The following is a 19,816-nucleotide window of genomic DNA, read 5'->3' on the forward strand; positions in this document are numbered from 1 at the left end:
TCTGGGGAAAGCAGGGAAAACCTTATGTAGGAGGTGGTAGAATGGAGGCTCCACTAGACTTTGATCTCTGTGGTTTTTGAACAAAAACATGGAGAGAGCAAAGCAAGGAAAGTGTGTTAGAAGCTGGAGAATTTGGTCAGGATAGGAAACAATCTGAGGAGAGTAAGAGGATGTGGGGGCCCTGGATAGGAGGTTCTGGTCTTAGAACAGTGTACCAAAGACTGTGGACTGAGAGCTGGAAGAGGCCTGGGTGACCTTCTGCTCTGATACTGATTCTGTGTTATTTCGAAGGAAATCTGGCTGCCCATGTAGGTTCTCAGACCTCCAGTTCAGGGTTTTTCCAACTTGACCACATTATGTGTTACATGGATGTTATTTTGATTTATCACTGTCTTTTTTAGCATTTCATTTCTTGTCATGGAATGGTCATCTCTTTTGCTCATTATAGTCTTAACTCTTGCTGTGATTAAAAAAAAAATCTCAAACTTACCACCTGAAAGGTTTTTTCCCCCAATAACTCTGTGGGATGGTTAGGGAGCCTCAAAGCCAAAAACACCAGGCTCATGGGCTACTGTGCCACCTGCTTACATCTCAGGGTTCTCCGCAATCCTCACTCCCTTCAGAGGAGGTGGCACTCTGAATCAGGAGACAGAAGGTTCCCATGCTAGTGAAGTCACAATTCCAATCCTTAATCTTTCATATGTAATTCATTTTGATGAATTAGGATTTTAGGAAAGAAAAGGGGAATAAAACCCCATGCCACACATGAAAAAATATACCTCCTGGTACTTTCCCAGATTCCTCAATACTGTCGAGTCTGTTTCTTTTGTCAGTCCAGTTGTTTGGGGTCTTTTCCCCCCCTGAGGCTTGGAGGTCTGTAGGGGCTTCTGTAAGAGTTGGTGCCATGTTCTGTGGTGATCCACCATTCTCATTCGATGATGCCTGACCCTGATTCAGAGTTCAGATGAGCACTTTGATTTGGGGAGTCCATGTTGGTCATTTCCTTGGAAAGTGGAGCCTCCTCCTGTGACCCCCAGCTCAGTCTGCCATTGATGCTCATCCCTCCTTCTGTTCCTCAGCTGAAAGACATGGCCTTGAGTGACTGCGCCAGCCTGTGCTTGATGAGCATCATCCAGCGGCTAGCAGCACCGGACGTCACCGAAGCGCAGTACCGTGAAGTCATCCAGCGCATCCTCCTGGAGAACTTGCGGAAAGGCCTGAAGAGTCCAACCGAGGTGGGCGAGCGGGCCTGGATGGGAAAGCTTGGGGCTGGTGCCCAGCCTCACTCCCCAACCACCAGATTCCCTTCCTTGGGACTGCCCTTTCTTTGGCCCAGCCCCAGGGTCTGGGCATTTAGTCAAGCATAGATCTCAGCTGCTGCCAGAGTGACTAGCTCCCTCCTTGTTTCTGTTTGAGAACACTCTCAGGGCCAGTTTCCAACAGTAGCACGACTTGTACCTATTGTGGTTTATTTGGAGATTTCTCTCTAGGGAGATTCCCCAGGGGGGGCAGTTCTGTTCACAGTAAATGAATGTGCCTGTTTGTTCTTGGCCTCCCCAGCATTTAGTGTTGTGGCATTGTTTTTGCCTTGCTTGGTTGGGCATCACCTGCTGCTTCCACGTTGCTCTAATTTGTGTCTGTGATTTTATTAGTGAGATCTTTGAGCATTTTTTCAAGTTATTATCAGTAATTTGTATTCTTTTCAAAATGATCTGTTTATAACCTTTCACCTTTTATTCCTTGTGGATTGGGGTGGTGGTTACAAATATATTTTAAGACTTCAGAGTGTTTTCTATTTTAAAAAACAATGTGTTTGTCTCCCCCCCCCCCATTTGATATTTGCAGAGTATTCAACAGGAATACACAACTTTGCTTTCCTGTTTAATCCAAACCTTTCCAAACCACCCTGAATTTAAAGATTTGGTTCAGCTTAGTGACTTCAATGATCCTGAAATGGACTTTTTTGAGAACATGAAACACATTCAAGTAAGTGCTGGCCCGGTTTTCCCTGGCATTCACTTTGACCATTTCTTGCCCCTTAAGCCCCTCTGATCAAGTGGTTCCCAAAGCCTTGGTTTCATTGAATCTCCTCTTTATGATGTGTACAAATATGTACAAAAAAAAGTCTGGTGGTGTCCTAGAGACGGGATTACCAAGGGACCAGGAGACCACCTGAGCCACAGACTTAGATTCAAGTTCCACTTTGGAACTATAAAGGCTGGGTGAGGGCTCTGTGGCCCCAGCGCTTCTACAGGCACCCGTGTCTCTGCACCCGAGGAGGGCCTTATCGTACCTGAGCCAGGCTGGGTTTCCAGTCAAAATATAGGGGCTATGTATGGCATACAAGATGTTTAAAGGATTTTTACTGCCCAAGTTGTGAGGTTGGTACTTCAAGAAATCATATTCCCATTTCTCTTATGTGTTGTCTGTGGTACTTCCCAGCCTCAGTTTCTTCAGCTGTAAAAAGACTCAGTGACATCTGGTGTCCCTTCTAGTTGAAATTGTAGGAGCCTGAGGTCCCCATTCTTTAAATGCACAGCTGGCCCCCAAGGTCTCTGAGCTCTCTCCCAGTGTTTCAGCTGGGCCCTGAGGATCATGTTGGGGATGTGTTCTAGGTTCTGTCCTAAGCTGGATCAGGTATACTCTTAGAGAGAGGTGTCCTGAATAGCCTTTGTGTGGAAGAGGCCTTCCCACCTACCTGCCCAAGGTCCACCATGGGCACTGCTTTTTTTGGCTGCTTCTCACCTACTTCATTTACTTTTCAACCTCTTGTTAGATTCACAGACGAGCCAGAGCCTTGAAGAAGCTAGGCAAGCGTCTGACTGAGGGCAGGATGGTGCTGTCATCAAAATCTCTTCAGAATTACATCATGCCCTATGCCACAACGCCAGTTTTTGATGAGAAGATGTTGAAGGTAAGTGTCAGGATAAGGAGAGAGAGCGCATCTGTCTGAGCCCACTGGGATGAGCCAGGGGCCCCTCTGGGTGCTGGGAATGAAACGGCAAACATAATAGCCCCCTTGAGGACCTTACATGTGAATGAGGTGTGTACGTGTGTGCGTGCGCCACACAGAAGGTGGGAGGTAGCATCAGGTTCCGTGACATTCCCAGGGTCACCTGATTGTTTCAAGATCCTCTGCTTCTCTGGACCATGGGAGGGTCAGATCCTACCATCCCCAAGGCTCTTTCCCAGTCCACAGCTGCCTCTTTTGCAACTTGGACTGGCTGAGTCATTTTTTTTCATTATTTAGACACTTTACTTGTTTTCCAATTACATACAATGATAGTTTGTATCAATCTTTTTTTTTGCAAGGTTTTGAGTTTTACAGTTTTTTCTCCCTTCCCTCTCCCTCCCCTCCAAAGAAGGCAATTTGATGTAAGCTTTACATTTGCATCTGTGATAAGCATAGATCAAAATTGAATGTCTTGTGAGAATCAGATCCAAAAGAAGAAAACCTTAGAGATGACAAAATGATGTAATATGTAAGACAACTTTTAAAAACTGAAAATAATAAGCTTTGGTCTTCCATAGTTCCTTCTCTGGTTAAGATGATAATCTCTATCACAGATCCCCTAAAATTGTCCCTGACTGTTGTACTGATGGAATGAGCAAGTCCATTAAGGTTGATCATCATCCCATGTTGCTGTTGTTAGGGTGTACCATGTTCTGGTTCTGCTCATCTCACTCAGCATCAATTAAAGGATGCAAGTCTTTCTAGGCTTTTCTGAAATCCCACTTTTCGTGATTTCTTTCTATGAGAAATAGTATTCAGTGGTGTTCCATTACATCCATATATGTTCATCCGGTCCCCAGTTGATGGGCCTCCCCTCAATTTCCAATTCTTTCTGGCTGTTTTGTCTTGGGGTGGGGGGAAGGTTGAAGGCATCCCAGGGATACCTGCTTTTTTTTCTTTCAATTCTGTGTCCTTGTTCCTGGTGCTGTGAAAGGTGGGGCTACCTTGTAGTTTGGAAGTTTCACATTACCAAACGACATAAAGTACCAAAGTAGGGCAGCAGGAGCAGAGATTAAAGTAGCCTAGGTTCCTGAAGCTAGGGAATGTTCAGTGTAATGAGGAACTAGGAGCAGAATCTATGCATATTGTTCAACTCAAGGCTTTTTAGTCTTGAGGGGTGGGCAGTAAGGTTGTACCCATATCATGGGTTTAGCTTATTTTGTGTCATGGACTCCTTTGGAAATCTGGTAAAGCCTATGGATCCTTTTTTTTTTTTTTTTGCAAGGCAAATGGGGTTAAGTGGCTTGCCCAAGGCCACACAGCTAGGTAATTATTAAGTCTCTGAGACTGGATTTGAACCCAGGTACTCCTGACTCCAAGGGCCGGTGCTTTATCCACTACGCCACCTAGCCGCCCCCGCCTATGGATCTTTTTAATGGTATTTTAAATGCACAAAATCAAGTATATTATAAAGGAAACCAACTATGTGAAATACTGTTACCAAAATATTTTTAAAAAACAAGTTCATGATACTTAGACCAAGAACCCTTGGACTAGTGGTTCCCTAGCTCCTTAGCCTTATCATGTGATTTCTTTTCTGAATATTTAAAAATAATTACTTAGCTGACTAAGCAAAGGACAGCTCCCTAGTACTCTTTCAGTTGTGCCACAAGGAATCCACATTATGAAGCTGATAATGAGTAGGAGGGCCCCAGACAGCCTAGACCTTCTCTAGGTGGTGGCTCAGGGCAGACCCCTCAGACCTGCTGCCTGTGCTCCACTTTTCTCATTTCACATTGTGACCCTTTGTCCACTTGTTTGCGCTTTGGATTGTCTTTGCTGTCCTGGAACTTATTCTCACTACTCAACGAACTGGGACACTCAGAGGTCTTGGTGCAGCGCGCCGCGCGCCCCCCCCCCCCCCAAGAGAACTGAAGCTTCCTGAAGGCAGGACTGTTTATCACTTTCTTGTCTTTCTGTATTACTGCCTGGTGCTGTTCCATATTCATAGTGGTGCTTAATAAGTGATTGTTAATTTGGCCAACTGGTCTCGTTTTGTTTTGTAGCATGAAAACATAACAACGGCTTCCATGGAGCTTATTGGCGCTATTTGCAGGCACCTCTCCTGGCCAGGATATATGTATTACCTGAAGTATTTCATTCACGTTTTACATACGGGACAAATCAATCAAAAGTTGGGTGTGAGGTATGGTCACTATTGTTGTCATTACCCATGATAACTGATAACATTCACTGATAACATCTTTTCATAACTAAAATTTATTATTTGGGATATGGGGCACAGTGTTCATTATGCATATTTAGGTCAGATAGAAATAAACCCGATAAAGTTTTCCCTTTGCCTCTTGATAATGATGTTTTTAAAACAATCAAGTAATCTTAATTAATCTATTGTTTCTGTTTTTTGATAGCTTGTTAGTCACGGTATTAGAAGCTTTCCACTTTGACCATGAAACTCTTGAGAAACAAATGGAAAAAATTCAGAGTGGAGAAAGTAAGTCTTTCCTTTCACAATTGTTTAATCAAATTTCCATGTTTTTTCTCATTTACTCCTAGGTGTTGGTTATTTATTCAGTTCTCCAGACATTTAAGGAAGGCTTGTTCTGTGCCAGACTTTGGATACTAAGATAACAACAAAACCTGGCCTACCCTTAGGGAACTTACATTCTATGTTGGTGTTCAGTCATTTTCAATTGCGTCTGACTATTCATGACCCCATTTGAGGTTTTCTTGGCAAAGATACAGGAGTCATTTGCTATTTTGTTCTAGCTCTTTTCATTATTGTTAACAAAAATAACAGCAGTAAAGCAGTTGTTATGTAATGTACTGACATTAAATGGGAAGGGTTCTAATTTAAATGGGAGATGTACATGTGTATACACATAAATGGTTGTGATTTTCCTACTCATTTCAGAGATCAACACCTTTTAAAGCCAAGTGTAGGATCTTTATATTAACTTACTAGTTGAATGGTCAGCTAGGTAGCACAGTGAATAAAGTGCTGGGCTGGACTTAGGGTTAGGAAGATTCAGTATCCTGAGTTCAAATCTAGTTTCATATGCTTTCTAACTGTATGACCCTGGGCAAGTCACCTGCCCTTGTTTGTCTCATTGTACTCATTTGTAAAATGAGCTAGAGAAGTGAAATGGCAAACCACTCTAATATCTCTGCCAAGAAAACCCCAAATGGGGCCACCAAAAATAGGACTGAAATGACTGAGTAACATTCCACATTAAAGGAGACCAAACTAGTCTGTCACTCTTCCTTCTTGTTGGATCTTGTGGTCAAGAATTGGGTTAAAAGGTTAACAATTGGCTACAGTTACCTTGTTTTTTGGCATCCTCACTCCTGGGGAATAGTTGGTTTCACTTAATGAAATATCAAGAAGTGCTGTTCCATTTGTTTTTTGTTGTTGTTGTTGTTGCTGTTTGTTTTTTAGGGGGTTTTTTTGCAAGGCAAATGGGGTTAAGTGGCTTGCCCAAGGCCACACAGCTAGGTAAACATTAAGTGTCTGAGACTGGATTTGAACCCAGGTACTCCTGACTCCAGGGCCAGTGCTCTATCCACTGTGCCACCTAGCTTCCCTTTTTCCATTTGTTTTAAAGGAACTCTGGACTGGGGTTCTGATCCTGGCCGTGTCCCCCACTAGCTGGGAGCTAGCATCTTCTGGTCTCTGGGCCTGACATTTCTCCTCTGTTAGAAGAGGGCTGTGTTGGGAGCCAGTAGCCTCCGCTGTCAAGGTCTGGCCTCCTAAGTGGACCATGGAGTGCCCCAATGGTGGATGGGCATGTTGGGAGGGAGTCAGATGGACGGGTGGTGGATAGATGGAATGTACAAAGTCTTGTCCTGGGCTAAGGCAGGACACTGGCAGCCTGGGGGTCCAATAGCAGGAATGACAGGCAAGCCCCTTGAGCTTCAGGGAGTCTCAGTTTCCTCATCTGTAAGCTGGGTACAATATTGCACCCCCATATCTACCTTCCAAAGTGTCAGCAGGATCTAATGAGGTAGAAAGATAATCTGTATATAAACACTTGGCAGAGTGTTCCTTCCTTTTCTCACTTTTGTTATGATCAGAGTTATTCATGCATTGAATGGAATCATTTGCTTCTCTGAAGCCATGGTTTTTTTTTTAATTGAAGATTTTATTTATTTTGAGTTTTACAATTTTTCTCCCGTCTTACTTCCCTCCCCCACCCCCCCCCCACCCCCACAGAAAGCAATTTGTCAGTCTTTACATTGTTTCCCTGGTATACATTGATCCAAGTTGAATATGATGAGAGAAAAATCCTATCCTTAGGGAAGAAACATAATCAGACAATAAGATATCGGTGTTTTTTTCCTAAATTAAAGGAAATAGTCCTTGAACTTCGTTCAGACTCCACAGTTGTTTCTCTGGATACAGATGGTATTCTCTCCATTGCAGACAGCCCCAAATTGTCCCTCGTTGTTGCACTGATGGAATGAGGGAGTCCATCAAGGTTGATCATCACCCCCCATGTTGCTGTTAGGGTGGACAGTATTTTTCTGGTTCTGCTCATCTCACTCAGCATCAGTTCATGCAAATCCCTCCAGGTCTGAAGTCATGTTTTCCTTGCTGATGCCTCCCCTCCCCTGCCTCAGTTTCTCATCTGTAAAATGAGGGGGTTGGTTTAAATGAAGCGGAGATCTCCTCTAGTCCTTAAAATGTACAATCCTGTGAATCCTAACTATTATTCATTGTTGGCCATTACTTAAACCCTTGACTCTAATTTTCCTCATCTTTCGGTTAGGATAGTGATAATGGCCCCTTCTTCTGAGGTCATGAGGGTCACAAGAGGTCATGGTGAATTTGAATACTTGGACAGCCACAAAGCCTGGTGGAGCAGGCTGGCGAGTGCTGTGATTATGGTCAGGGATTTTCAGATTGAAAAGGGCCTAACAAGTGGGTGGTTACTCCACTGTGTGGTGGTTGACAGTGTGGGCTAATGAGTACCATCTGTGGGAGTCAGACTAGAGAGGTGCCATCCTTCTCCCTATTATTGGATCTTGTTTTCAGTGCCCTCTAAGATCACATGGATTAACAGTAATGAGGCTGGGAGGGAGAAGATAAGGTCTCCATCTTCTCTGAAGAAGGTTCTTTGGTATTTCCTTGTTGTGGGACTTTAGTCAAATCATTGGACCTCCTTGTTCAGTTTCCTAATCTGTAGAATGAGGGGGCTGGATGATTTGTACGTCCTTTGAGATGCATTTCCAGTTCTAGAATATCCTTTAAATCACTTAGAATCACTGTAAGTAACTTTCTGGGCCTTGATCTTGTCTGAGAAAGGTGGAGTCTGGATTAGGTGGTCTCTTCACACTCCCTCCAGCTCTCCTTGATCATATTTTCTTCTGAATGAAGTCTTAGACTAAGCCACTAAATTCTTCCAAATCAAGAAAATGCCTGTGTAAAATTTCTCATTGCCAGTCTTTTTTCTTATAAGCTATGCCATTCTCATGCCTTGTTGATTTCTTTCTGGGACCTGTTTTTCTCTCTTTCATAGATGCAGTTGCAATGGAGGTGGACGTGCCAGCAGAGCACGAGGCCATGGAGTTGGATCACACCAATGAAGAGAAGGACAAAGAGGAAGGAGAGGAGGCAAAGAGCTTAACTGAAGCTAGTGAGAACCTCCCGGATAGCTCTGCCAAGGAAGCTGAGGGTGTCGCCCCGCTCTTTGCTGGCCTTCCTCAGAGCAAAGAAGAACTGGAGAATCTGGTCAAGCAGATTCACAAAACCGTCACCAACAGCATCCTCCCCAAGCTTCACAAATGCCTCTCTGCTACGGTAGGAAGAGAACTCCTGCCCATCTTCTCTCATGCTCACACCCAAGCCTGCAGCCTCAGGGTCCTCATATCAGCTTGGAGTCTGTTCTCTGCTTCTCTTTCTCAGCCAATTATTTTGCTAAATGTGACTTTGTCTTACTTAGTCTGCTGGGTTCCAGGTGTGGCTGAATAGCCAGTGACAACTGGATTCTTTGGGATAGGGTTAGCTGGAGGGGCTTAGAGACCAGACCCTTGGGTCAAAGCCAGGCATTTTCTTGGTACAGTTGAGGAAGCACTGATGCATTGCACCAGAGGGCTAGTCAGGGTCTCAGGTGGGATTAAGCCTTGTTCTCCAGATAGTACTCTGCTTGCTATAACGAGGGTCTTTCTGCCCTTTGTGATGGTGCTATCACCCTGACTCAGAAGTCAGTTCATGTAGTTTTCTTTCCCATTTTCTAATGATGTTTTCCTCCCTCAGCTCCCTACTAAGTCTGTAAATTCGACAGGAGTAGAGAGAAAGAATCTAAACTCCCTTCTATCACTGATATTCTGTGATTGTAGACAAGGGAGCAGCACATACCTTTGACCTCCAGGGATTCATCCTATTGACTTTGGATAGAGGCAGGAGGGTCTGCACAGGATCCCAGACAGGAGATGGGGGGAGGGATTACTGGAGTTCATGCGTCATCGGATTGCCTCTGCCGCCTGTCCCCAGCAACTCGAGGTGACCACCAACAGTGCTCTTTTAACTTTAAGACTTTGGATTGGAATGTGGCCTTCTTGGGGCTTCTCAAGTGTGGGCTTTTGGGAAGCAGTGAGTAGATTCCTTGAGTTTTCACTTGGCTCTCCAGTTCTTAAAGACCTTCCTTTGTTTTGGGGGAACAGAAATTTCCCAGCTTTTTTGGTTTGGTCCCAGTTTCCTCTTTCCAGGAGACTGGCTAATTCTGACCTGTTTTCCAGATCGATTTGTGATTGATGGTTCCTTACTGTCTGTTGTCCAGCTGCTCCCCCCTCCTCCTTTTTTTTTTAAAGTCCTAGGTTGGTCCACACAACCTCACTCAGCTTCTCTTTGGTTTTCTTTCTTTTTTTTTTTTTCCAGTGGGGTCATCTTCCTGTATTTGCTGGGGGAGGGAGGTGCCAGAAACCCGGCAACCTGGCAGTCCTTGCATTTGCCATCCTGGCCAGACGCAAGATCTGGTTGTGGTATTAAAAGTCTGCTTGGGGTCCCAGTCCATGGAAGAGGCCCTTGGGAAATGCTGGTTGCATTTAAGGAAGCAAACTAAGCTGGTTAACTAATGGACCCTAGAAGACTCTCCCTCCCAGTGTCAGATGCCATCCCCAGCCAGGTAATTTCTCCTTTGGTCTGATTGGAACTTTTCTTACAGACAAAAAGGGAGGAAGAGCACAAGCTCATCAAGTCCAAGGTTATTAATGATGAAGAGATCGTTCGGATCCCGTTGGCCTTTGCCATGGTCAGACTCATGAAGTCCTTGCCCCAAGAAGTCATGGAAGCAAATCTGCCAAGGTGCGTAGGCCGCCTACCCAGTGTCATGCTTCCGGGACAATTTAGCCTGGAAATGGGCCTCCCGTCCTCAGATGTCCTCAGACGGGTTGGGGGGGGGGGGAACCATTTGACCTCACTCGGGAGAGAGGGTTGGATTGGGAGGAAGGCCTGGGTTAGATTCAGCCTCTGGGCATGTAATAATTGTATTCATGAGCAAGTCATTCACCTCTTTAGTGTCCTAAGAGGTAGGGACTTTAGTAGAATTACACCCATCTTTTAAATGAGGAAAACTGAGACTCTTGGAGTTTCAGCTTGCCTGGATCACTCAGCCTGTAGGTGCTGGAGGTGAGACTGGAACTTGGGTCTCCTCATTCCAAGCACGTCAGCATCTCTGAAAAGCCCTGGAGCACAGACTGATCTGCTTCAGTTTATGGGGAGGGCGTCTCTGCTGAGGTGTTCCCTACTCTGATAGTATCACTCCAACAGTGTCCCTTGTGTTGCTCTTTTATGTACATATTGTTTTCCTGACAGATTATAAACCCTTTGAAGGCAGGGTCTGTTTTTTATTTTTTGACCAGCCTCATCACAGTTCCAGGGCCCTCAGTAGCAGCTGCTTAATGCAGTGTTTCTTTGGTCTTTTTCTCTCTTCATTCTTTCTCCTCAATCCCCTTTAGACTTTATTACTGCCTGCAGAAACCACTGTGCTCCCTAATAGAAATGGGCCTGCGTGCAAAAGGAAGGTCACTGAGTCTGGTTCTGTTTATTTGATTGTTTTTTTCTTCTCTCTCTCTCTCTCTCTCTTTTAAAAATAGTATTTTGCTAAAAGTGTGTACCCTCCTACGGAACAGAGCCCAGGAAATTCGTGATGTTGCCCGCAATACCCTCACAAAAATCATAGAGACCTTGGGGGTGCATTATCTGCAGTACATTTTAAAAGAATTACAGACCACCCTTGTTCGTGGATATCAGGTAAATCGCATCGACTACAATGCCCAGAGTGCTGGGCCCAGAGTCAGCACAACCTGATGACACTTAATCTATTTACCTCAGTTTCCTCAACTGTAAATTAGAACTAATAAGAGCTCCTCTCTCCCAGGGTAGCTGTGAGGATCAAATGAGACGGCGCATAGGAAGTATTATATAACGTTGGTGGTTATTGTTGTTGTCATCATCATTACTCTTATTTTCGGTCTGTGCAGTTATTTGCATTTTTAAGTACTACAGGGTGACCAATTGGAGCCCAGGGAGTTTCCATACCATGGTCACATTCCCCATAGAATTTAATAAAGATAAACAGGCATAGAAGTCTTAATTTTGTCTGTTTATTAGGGCACAATTTATTAACAAAGTGAGTCAAATGCTTGTCTCAGGCCAGTGGTCCAGAGGAAGAATTGCCACTCCTTTCTCAAGAACAGGGCTGGGTAGGTGACTGCAATAATACCAGCAGTTATAGGTTGGCAGCATCATGGCAGTGAGGATAGCATGGTTGCTTACATTAATAAGAAAGAACTCTCATTCATGTAGGGCTAGGAAACCTTTTTTGTCTTAGAGGCATGATCCAATCCGCATCATGAGGCCATTGTAGGAGAACTATGTCCCTGGCTCCTGGGAAGGAGAGAAGTCCCTCCTGAACTGTACAAGTAGCTTGGCAACTTGTAGGTCATCAATGGTAGCAAATAAGTGAGTTTTTTAGGTGCTGATGAGATGAGGGATAACACATTTTCTTTTACTTAACTCAGAGGGGACCAAGAAATGTTCATTGCTTGAGTCCCCCACAAGGTCAGAGATAGTGGCCGTATTCCCTGGGTCTGTCCATATTCCTTATGGAGGATGGATTTCCTTGCAACCAAATGAGAATGGTGATAAGCAGGAAAAGTGAACTTTGTAACCTTAGCTCATGGACAGAGGGATGGAGAAATTCTGCTGGAGTGGTCGCCCAGCAAAGGATAGTGGTTCAGAGGAGGATCAATGAAGAAACTCCTCTGACTGCGGGACCGGTGTTCTTTTCAATGTTCCAGGATAAACAGATGGCAGGATTTCTGATTTGACACGAGCATTAGGTTATCACATTTTCTCTAGGGTTTGAGTCTCCAAGTCCGCAGTCCTGCCAGTCTGCCCCACAAGCTGAGGCCTTGCCAGGACTTGGTGATTTTCTCAAATGGATTTTGTGACAGCAGTCAATAATCAGCCTGTCTTCTCCTCCTCCTCCTTGCCATGCCGCCAGGTCCATGTACTCACGTTCACGATCTACATCTTGCTGAAAGGTCTGGCCAGTAGCCTGAAGGTTGGAGAGTTGGATCCTTGCTTGGACATCATGATTGGGGTAAAAGCCTTTCACTTCTTAAATGGCTATTGGGTCTCAAGAATTCGAGCTTGAGCTCTCCATCATTTAGCTTCTCTGGTTCAAGCTGAAGCTACCCAACCCCTGAGATGAGCTGGGTGAAGGAGGCAAGGGGCTGTCCAGAGACCAGAAATTGGGCCCATTCAGTCCTCTTAGTTCCTCTCTTGGCCAAAAGGTGTGATCCATGGCTTAAGGTTATGTCCTAGACATGGTTACAAGCCTGAAAATGATTTAAAAATGAGCCTAATAATAGCATCACCAAGAATAAACCTATAAAGTGCTGTTTTATCCTAACTCCCTCCTTTAAGGATTAAAGAGCCCATCAGCAGATCAAGATTTGGTTCTCTGGTCCCTTTCCCAGGGTCCTAGTTGGCAAGACAGGAAGACTACTAGAATCCAGACCTGGGGTGGTGGGTTGTCCCTTCTGAGGTCAGCTCTGCTCCCACAGCCTCTTTATGTCCCCTGCTCATCGATTTCCTGACTGATATTCTGGTTAGAGTCAGTCTTCAGTCTGCGGGCCTCACTTTTGTCACTTTAGTTGTCACTGGGTTTTCTCTCTCACCAGGTCTTTAACCACGAGCTGTTTGGCAGTGTGGCTGAGGAGAAGGAGGTGAAGGGAATCATCTCCAAGGTCATGGAGGCCCGACGAAGCAAAAGCTATGATTCTTACGAAATCCTTGGCAAGTTCGTCGGGAAGGATCAGGTCACCAAGCTCATCCTTCCACTGAAAGAGGTGAGGCCTCTGAGTGCCCATGGGATAGGCTCTGTCCTTCCTCCCTCTGGACTCCTTGTCTTGGGTGACTGCTGCCAGACATGATCAAAGCATGAATTTAGGCTGGAAGGGAGCTTCGCGGAGACCCAGGGTCTCCAAGCCAGGCTGTGCCTGGAGAGAGATGCGAACTCTGGTGTAACAGGTCCTACCCTCTGCACCATCTGGCCACTTCCAGGATCAATTAGTGTAGCCCGAAGAAATGGAGGTTCCTCAGAGTCATAGAATCATAAGGTTAGAGCAAGAAGGGACCGCAGAGCTCAGCTGGTGCACCCCACTCCTTTTGTAGATGAGGAAAATGCTTCAAGACAGCCCCGGTCCTCTTAACCCTTAGACCCACCCAGTCATGCCAGAGTGCATCCTTCACCAAGGCAATGAATGCCCATCAGGTGTGCTTGTCTGGAGTCATGGGTGCAAGCTCTTCTGTTAGAGGGGAGAGACAGCGAGCCCTGGGGCCCTCACTGAGAGATAACATGATGAAGCAGCTGCTCAGATCCATCTGTCCTCCCCATGGGCTGCTCAGTCAGGTTTCCAGCCTCTGGCCATTTCTCATGAGGGACTGGTGGTGGATCTACCTAATGTGGCCCCCTCAAGAGGAAGCCTTCTCCCAGGGTTGTCACACCTCTGCTTCCTCATGGGCTCCCTTCTTCCTCTTTATATTGCAACAAGTCATTATGCTGGTTGTATGTTGGAGTTTTTCCTTCTGAAGGAGATTTTGAAGAACCTGGGTTTTCAGAACCCCTGTACTTTGTTGCCCCTTTGCCCCATTGCCCCTTGGCCTTCCTGATACCCATCAACCTTCCCGCTGCCCCTCAGCCTTTCTGCTTCCCCTTGACCTTCCCACTGTCCCTTGGCTTTCCTGCTGCTTTCAGCTTTTGTTGCTGCTCCATCTTCCCATTTCCCATCGACCTTCTTGCTGTCCCGTGGCCTGCCTGTTTATTCCTTCTTAAGAGTGAGTGACACAGTGATTGATTCCTCTTAAGCACAGGATGCTTGAGGTGTTCTGCTTGGCCATAACTGATAATACAATCTGGGTGTTAATTTATTGCAAATAACATTAGAAACTTATCACTTTGTTGATGCTACTCTTTAGAAGGAAATAGAAAACAATTCAGGGCAAGGGAAAGAGGGCCGACTCTGGGTTCAAATTCCACCCAACAGTTTTTATTGATGTAACCTTAGGCAAGACAGTTCAGCTTCCTCATCTCTAAAATGAGGAGGTTGGAATAGATGACTGGAGATTCTTGTAGTTCTAGATCTAGGAGTCTTTAGTTTTTTATCTTTTCAGAATCTTTAAACCAGTTTTTCACAATGCTCTTTGGTAATTCATTGCTATCATTGGGATCCCTTACTACTATTCCTTACAAGAGGGAGATGAATCTGGCATTGCTAAAAGCATCAGACCCCATCATTTGACATGTTGGAGTCAAGAGGCTCCTAAGGGAGCCTGGCAGGAGAGGTGGAAACAAGGAAGAGGTACAAGCCATAGATACTACCCACTGGTGTCTGGCCAAGACAGGAGGAAGGAGTGCATAACTGTCATTTGTCCCAGATTGGAATGGTAGAACTGCTAATCCTGGACTGCTTTCATACCACAGAGAAGTTAGAGAGGACCAGGTGTCTGACTGGAAAGGACAGTGCCCTGTCCAGGCTCTTCTGAGGATACCTTGCCACTGATGTCACAGATAAAGAGCAGCCCATTAGTTGCCATAGACTTGAGGGGTTTGTAGTCTACCCATTCCAGATGTGGAAGATTCTGGATTAGGGAATAGCAGATCCAGAAAAGGATTGGGGAAAACAGGAAAGAATATCAGGCAAGGACTGAGGGGCACACTAGGGCTAGAGCCAACCTGGAGGAGAAAGACTGGGCCACATCAAGTATTTGTAGTGATAGGTCAGGGGACAACTCGTGGGTCTAAATTCCCTTCCTTGGTATAGCTCTGGTATTGATCCCAAGTGACTTGAGCTCTCTCATTCCTCAGCTGGATGGCCTCTAGCTCTTGCTCTGCGGTCTTGAAGTCCTCTCTATCTGAAGGGCATGATCTCAGAGGTGTCTGGACCATCTGACCTCTGAGATGGGATGGGAACCAGGTCCTCCTGGGGCCGGGCTGGCCTCCACAATATATGTAGAGTCCCCTTCTCTGCTTGTTCATAGGGGTAGTTAATGGCTTTCTTCCACTTCTGGGTTTTTGCATGAAAAGGAATCTTCATTCATGGGAGGAAAGTTGATGAAAAAACAAAATGCTATTTTATTACTTTAAATAATGTGGAGACAGCTCACCTGTCTTAGGGTAGGCACTTGATCAGGCCAGAACCCCAGCGTGGAGCGGACCTCCCATTACCAGACTCTTTTCAGTGCCCCTCCCCTTCTTGGTTGGGGCTGGCCCGGTCTCGATGGCCAGAGAGCCCTGCCAACAGTCTCAGACCCTGCCACCAGGGGCTAAGGAGTCCTCTGCTGGCTGACCTGCTGACTCTTGGACCATCTGCAGTTTTCCCCTCTATTCATGCGGTATCTCTCGCTTCCTCCAGATTTTACAGAGCACCACCAGCCTGAAGCAGGCCCGGAAAGTGCATGAAGCCTTACGCCGTATTGTGGCGGGACTGATCTCCAACGAGGACATGAGTGCTGAGGCCATCCTGCTGCTCAGTCATGGACTCATCAGTGAAAACCTTCCTCTGTTAACAGAAAAGGAAAAGTAAGTTGAAAGGGGGGTTCATATCATTCATATCATTCACACTTTTCCTCTAATTAAGCAAAATTTTCCCTCAAGGGAAAAGGAATGGAAGAGGGTGCACCTCCCTTCATGAGAAGAAGCTTTGATTGCCAGCTTTGGGTTTCACCTCACCCCAGCTCTCCTCGCATTGCCTTCCCCTCCCTCTCAGAGAGCCCTCCCCTCCCCCACAACAGTATGTCACGAAGACAGAAAAAGGGAGGAAAATAAGGATAGAGCAACTTGCTTTTTGAATTTGATTAGAAATTTCCCCACAGAATTGTATTCCCTGGTGTGACTGAGTCGGTTGTGGCTCTGCTCAGTGGGTCGCCTCATCGTCACATTTTCTGTCTGGAATTCCGTGAAACACTCCAGAGTCCGCGCCACTTGTGCCAGCCAGTCAGAAGGTCTGGCTCTGCCTGCCTGGACCTGGGTTCCAACTCTCTCCCTGCCCCCCCCCCCCCCAGATGTTGCTTCCAAGTCTAAGCCCCTCTTTTCTTCATCTTGTCTCTGAAGAAGGGGATTGACTGAGGGCATCAGAGGTCCCTTCCCTGCTGCACCCCTTCTCTGCTGCACAGATTGCGCTTGTTTGTATTGGGTCTGCCTGGGTCCACACACAGAAGCAACTTTGATGTTTGTGGCATTTATGCCTTTTTCTCTAGTTTGTTATCCTAGTTAAATTCCTCTTTTCAGAAAGGGAAGACAGTGAAAGGTGACTTATTTTCAATTAGAAGGGAGACTTCTTCCATAACCCTAACGAGAGCAGCTGACTTCACCCTCAGTGACATGGCTCTGTTCTCTGGGCCTCATTTTTAAGGCGCAGGAAGGGAGATGGGTCGACTTTCAGTGTGTCTGCCTGCCTTCCTGAAGACCAGAACCTGGGTTACTGAGCACATGTCCCCTTCCTCTTCCTCTCCTTGGTGTAGGAGCCAAGCTGAGCCTCCTCCGGATCCGCGCCTGCCCCCGCAGAGCTGCCTTCTGCTTCCCCCAACCCCTGCCCGTGGCGGGCAGAAAGCTGCTGTGAGCCGAAGGACCAACATGCATATCTTGGTGGAATCGGGACTCCGGGTGAGTGTTCCCCCCAGAGGAGGTAACTTCTGGGCTGAGGGTGGGGGGTGAGCCCATATCTCTGGCTGCTGCTTGGTCTCCCTGATGCAGGCGGCGTTTCTTGAAGCAGGACAGGAGGGTCACCGGACAGCTGCCTGGTCCGCTGGGGTGGCATTTTCTCTGGCTGACAGTGGCAGTTTCTCCATCCCTGTATTTCCCAGGGGGCTCTCCTTTTTCCTCTCCCATCCAAGAGCCAGTTCCTCAAACAAAGATGGCTCTGTGGCATTGCCAGGAGCCTCTCGCTCCTCCGTCCGGGCCCCAGCAGCAGGACGTTTAGTGACCCTCTCCGGGGTCCCTTGAGCCGTGTGGCTCTACCTGAGTGAGGTCTTTCTTCCCTCAGCTGTTGCACATGAGCCTGAAGCGGTCGAAGGTCAACTCCTCGGACGAGCACGTACTTGAAATGTTGGATCCTTTTGCATCCCTGCTCATCGACTGCCTCAAGTCCAGAGATGCCAAGGTGAGGTCAACTTGAAAGCCCCTCGAGGGTCCCAGAGCCCCTTCCAGCTTACAACCAAGGAAGCTGAGTGTCAGGTGGCCTAGCGCCCTGGCCTTTTGTCCATTGGCCAGACTGAGACCCCGATCGGGGCAGGGCTTGCCCCCTTGGGGAGTCGGTGGCCCAAGCCTCGGGGCTCTCGGCCAGGCTCAGCCAACCCATGGTCTCTCCTCCCCTTGATGACTCAACCAGGGACATGCGGGGAGGCGGCTGGGCCTCCGTCCCCTTCAGTCCTCGAGGGCTGAAGTCCACGTGGCCCATGAGAGGCTCTGAGAGCCGCTCTTTGGGGAGTGCCAGCTGTGACGGGAAGACCAAATCTCTGCCTAATAGAGACCTTAGGACTGGGGCTGGATGCCAGCCCGACCCTTTCAGAGGAGGAAACTGAAGCCCGGGAAGGGGGAGGGGCTTCCCGAGGTCGCACAGGGGTTGGTCCTCAAGCCAGTGCTTCAGGCTTCGGATCCAAGTTTTCCCAATTCCAGATCAACTTCTCTTGCCATTCCATCAGACTTCTGCTCTCTGGGCTGTTTTCAGCACTGAGTGTTCTGTAGCTGCAGTATTGTTGTTACAATTCATCCATGGATGCTTGAAGCGTTTGCTTTTCTGTCACCTTCATTTCTGAGAGATCCCTTAGGCCAGATACAAAAGGCTCCTCAAATGATTGGAGACAGAATAAGAAAGCGAAAACGGCCAGGGTGGTGCAGCAGATCCCCAAGCACAGGCGGGTAGGGAGGGCTTGTCTCAGATTATACCTGTGCAGCCATTTATTTGGGGGCTCCAGCCCCACTTGTGACAACACTCCTCGTTAATCCTGCTCTCTGTCTTCATGGTGTAAGACTGGGGTCTTAAGCAGAATGGGCCGGTGGTGATTGGCTTCCTTCTCAAGGACTATTTGGGGGGCATTGAGAGTGTTCCTCCAGTAGCGGGAGGTGGTGGGCCGCCGGACGCTGCTTCTACCTGCACATCCTCAGCAGGCTGCAGATGTTTACTCTATACTCAGACCATTCCCACAGCCTTAGGGGAGAGTGATGCACTGTAAGATTGGGGTAAACTGAGACAGAAGAGGTTGGGGAGCTGCTCTGAGGCCAGCAAGGCCTTCAGAGACAGGTGTCCTAGAATTGAGAGCTGCCCAGACTATCCAAGGTCCTCTAGGCCAACACACTGAGGGTCAGAAGGAGAAATGGCTTTCCCACAGTCACCCAGGAGGGGTGGCTGGAGGCACCTCCATGGTCAAGGGACAGCCCTGGCAAAAGGCCACACTTCCAGGAATGTGCCCCTCGTCCTGATGGACGGCAGGCTTGCTGCATTCTTAGAACTCTTCTGAGTCTGCGGACCAGACTATTCCTTACTAGTCCAGCTTCCTTGCAGGGCAGGCTTGAGGGCTGACACAGTGAGTGAACCCCCCTTCCTTCCCTGTCTTGGGGATGAGGAGCATGTGGGGTACTCCACAGCAAGGGATGGAGGGGCTTCCTCTCTGGTCTGGGGTTGCCCCACAGACCTTCTTTAATAATGAGGGGATTGTGGGACCTCCTATGTCATCATTCCTCATTCCCCAAAATGTCAGCTTCCTGCCAGTGCAGGCCACATTCTGTTTGTGTCTGCCTACACTCAAGTGTGTTGGACCTATGATTGCATCCTTTGAGGGAGCCCCATCTCCCAGGGAAGATCCTTGTCTGTACCCCAGGGAGTTGCCCAGGGAGGATGTGGAGCTTGGACCCAGGCCTAGATCTCTTCACTGTGTCTGTCTGTCTTTGTCTCTCTGTTTCTGTCTCTGTCTCTGCCTTCTCTCTCTCTCTCTCTCTCTCTCTCTGTCTGTCTGTCTCCCTCTCTCTCTCTGCTCCCCTGAGCTCTTGCCTTTCTCCCCAAGGGCCCCAGAGCTTGCACTTCTCTCTCTCCCAACCTGATTTCTGTCTCCAGGTCATCACGGGAGCTTTGCAGTCTCTCATCTGGATATTGAAGTTCCCTTTGCCCTCCATCACCAAGAACTCAGAGAAGCTGACCAAGCAGCTCTTTGTCCTGCTCAAAGACTACGCCAGGCTAGGGGCTGGCAAGGGCCAGAACTTCCACCTGGTTGTCAATTGCTTCAAGGTGAGGGACCTCCCTCCTTCTGGAGACTAGGGCTGAAAACAAGCTTTGTCCCAG

At 47.3% G+C, this 19,816-nt stretch overlaps 1 protein-coding gene across 1 annotated transcript in view; it reads left to right on the forward strand.

The window, feature by feature from the left end:
- Positions 1-19,816, forward strand: part of UTP20 (UTP20 small subunit processome component) — a 96,609-nt gene that overhangs the window by 62,519 nt on the left and 14,274 nt on the right. Inside the window, exons 36-49 of the mRNA XM_074226688.1 lie at positions 1,080-1,235; positions 1,846-1,986; positions 2,777-2,914; positions 5,020-5,159; positions 5,386-5,468; positions 8,494-8,774; positions 10,138-10,277; positions 11,069-11,225; positions 12,481-12,579; positions 13,163-13,330; positions 15,896-16,062; positions 17,004-17,145; positions 17,525-17,641; positions 19,592-19,762. Coding sequence (XP_074082789.1) covers positions 1,080-1,235; positions 1,846-1,986; positions 2,777-2,914; positions 5,020-5,159; positions 5,386-5,468; positions 8,494-8,774; positions 10,138-10,277; positions 11,069-11,225; positions 12,481-12,579; positions 13,163-13,330; positions 15,896-16,062; positions 17,004-17,145; positions 17,525-17,641; positions 19,592-19,762 — 2,100 coding nt within the window. The remainder of the gene's footprint in view (positions 1-1,079; positions 1,236-1,845; positions 1,987-2,776; positions 2,915-5,019; positions 5,160-5,385; positions 5,469-8,493; positions 8,775-10,137; positions 10,278-11,068; positions 11,226-12,480; positions 12,580-13,162; positions 13,331-15,895; positions 16,063-17,003; positions 17,146-17,524; positions 17,642-19,591; positions 19,763-19,816) is intronic.

The sequence above is a fragment of the Macrotis lagotis genome, chromosome 2 (assembly GCF_037893015.1).
Source record: "Macrotis lagotis isolate mMagLag1 chromosome 2, bilby.v1.9.chrom.fasta, whole genome shotgun sequence".
Lineage (NCBI taxonomy): Eukaryota > Metazoa > Chordata > Mammalia > Peramelemorphia > Peramelidae > Macrotis > Macrotis lagotis.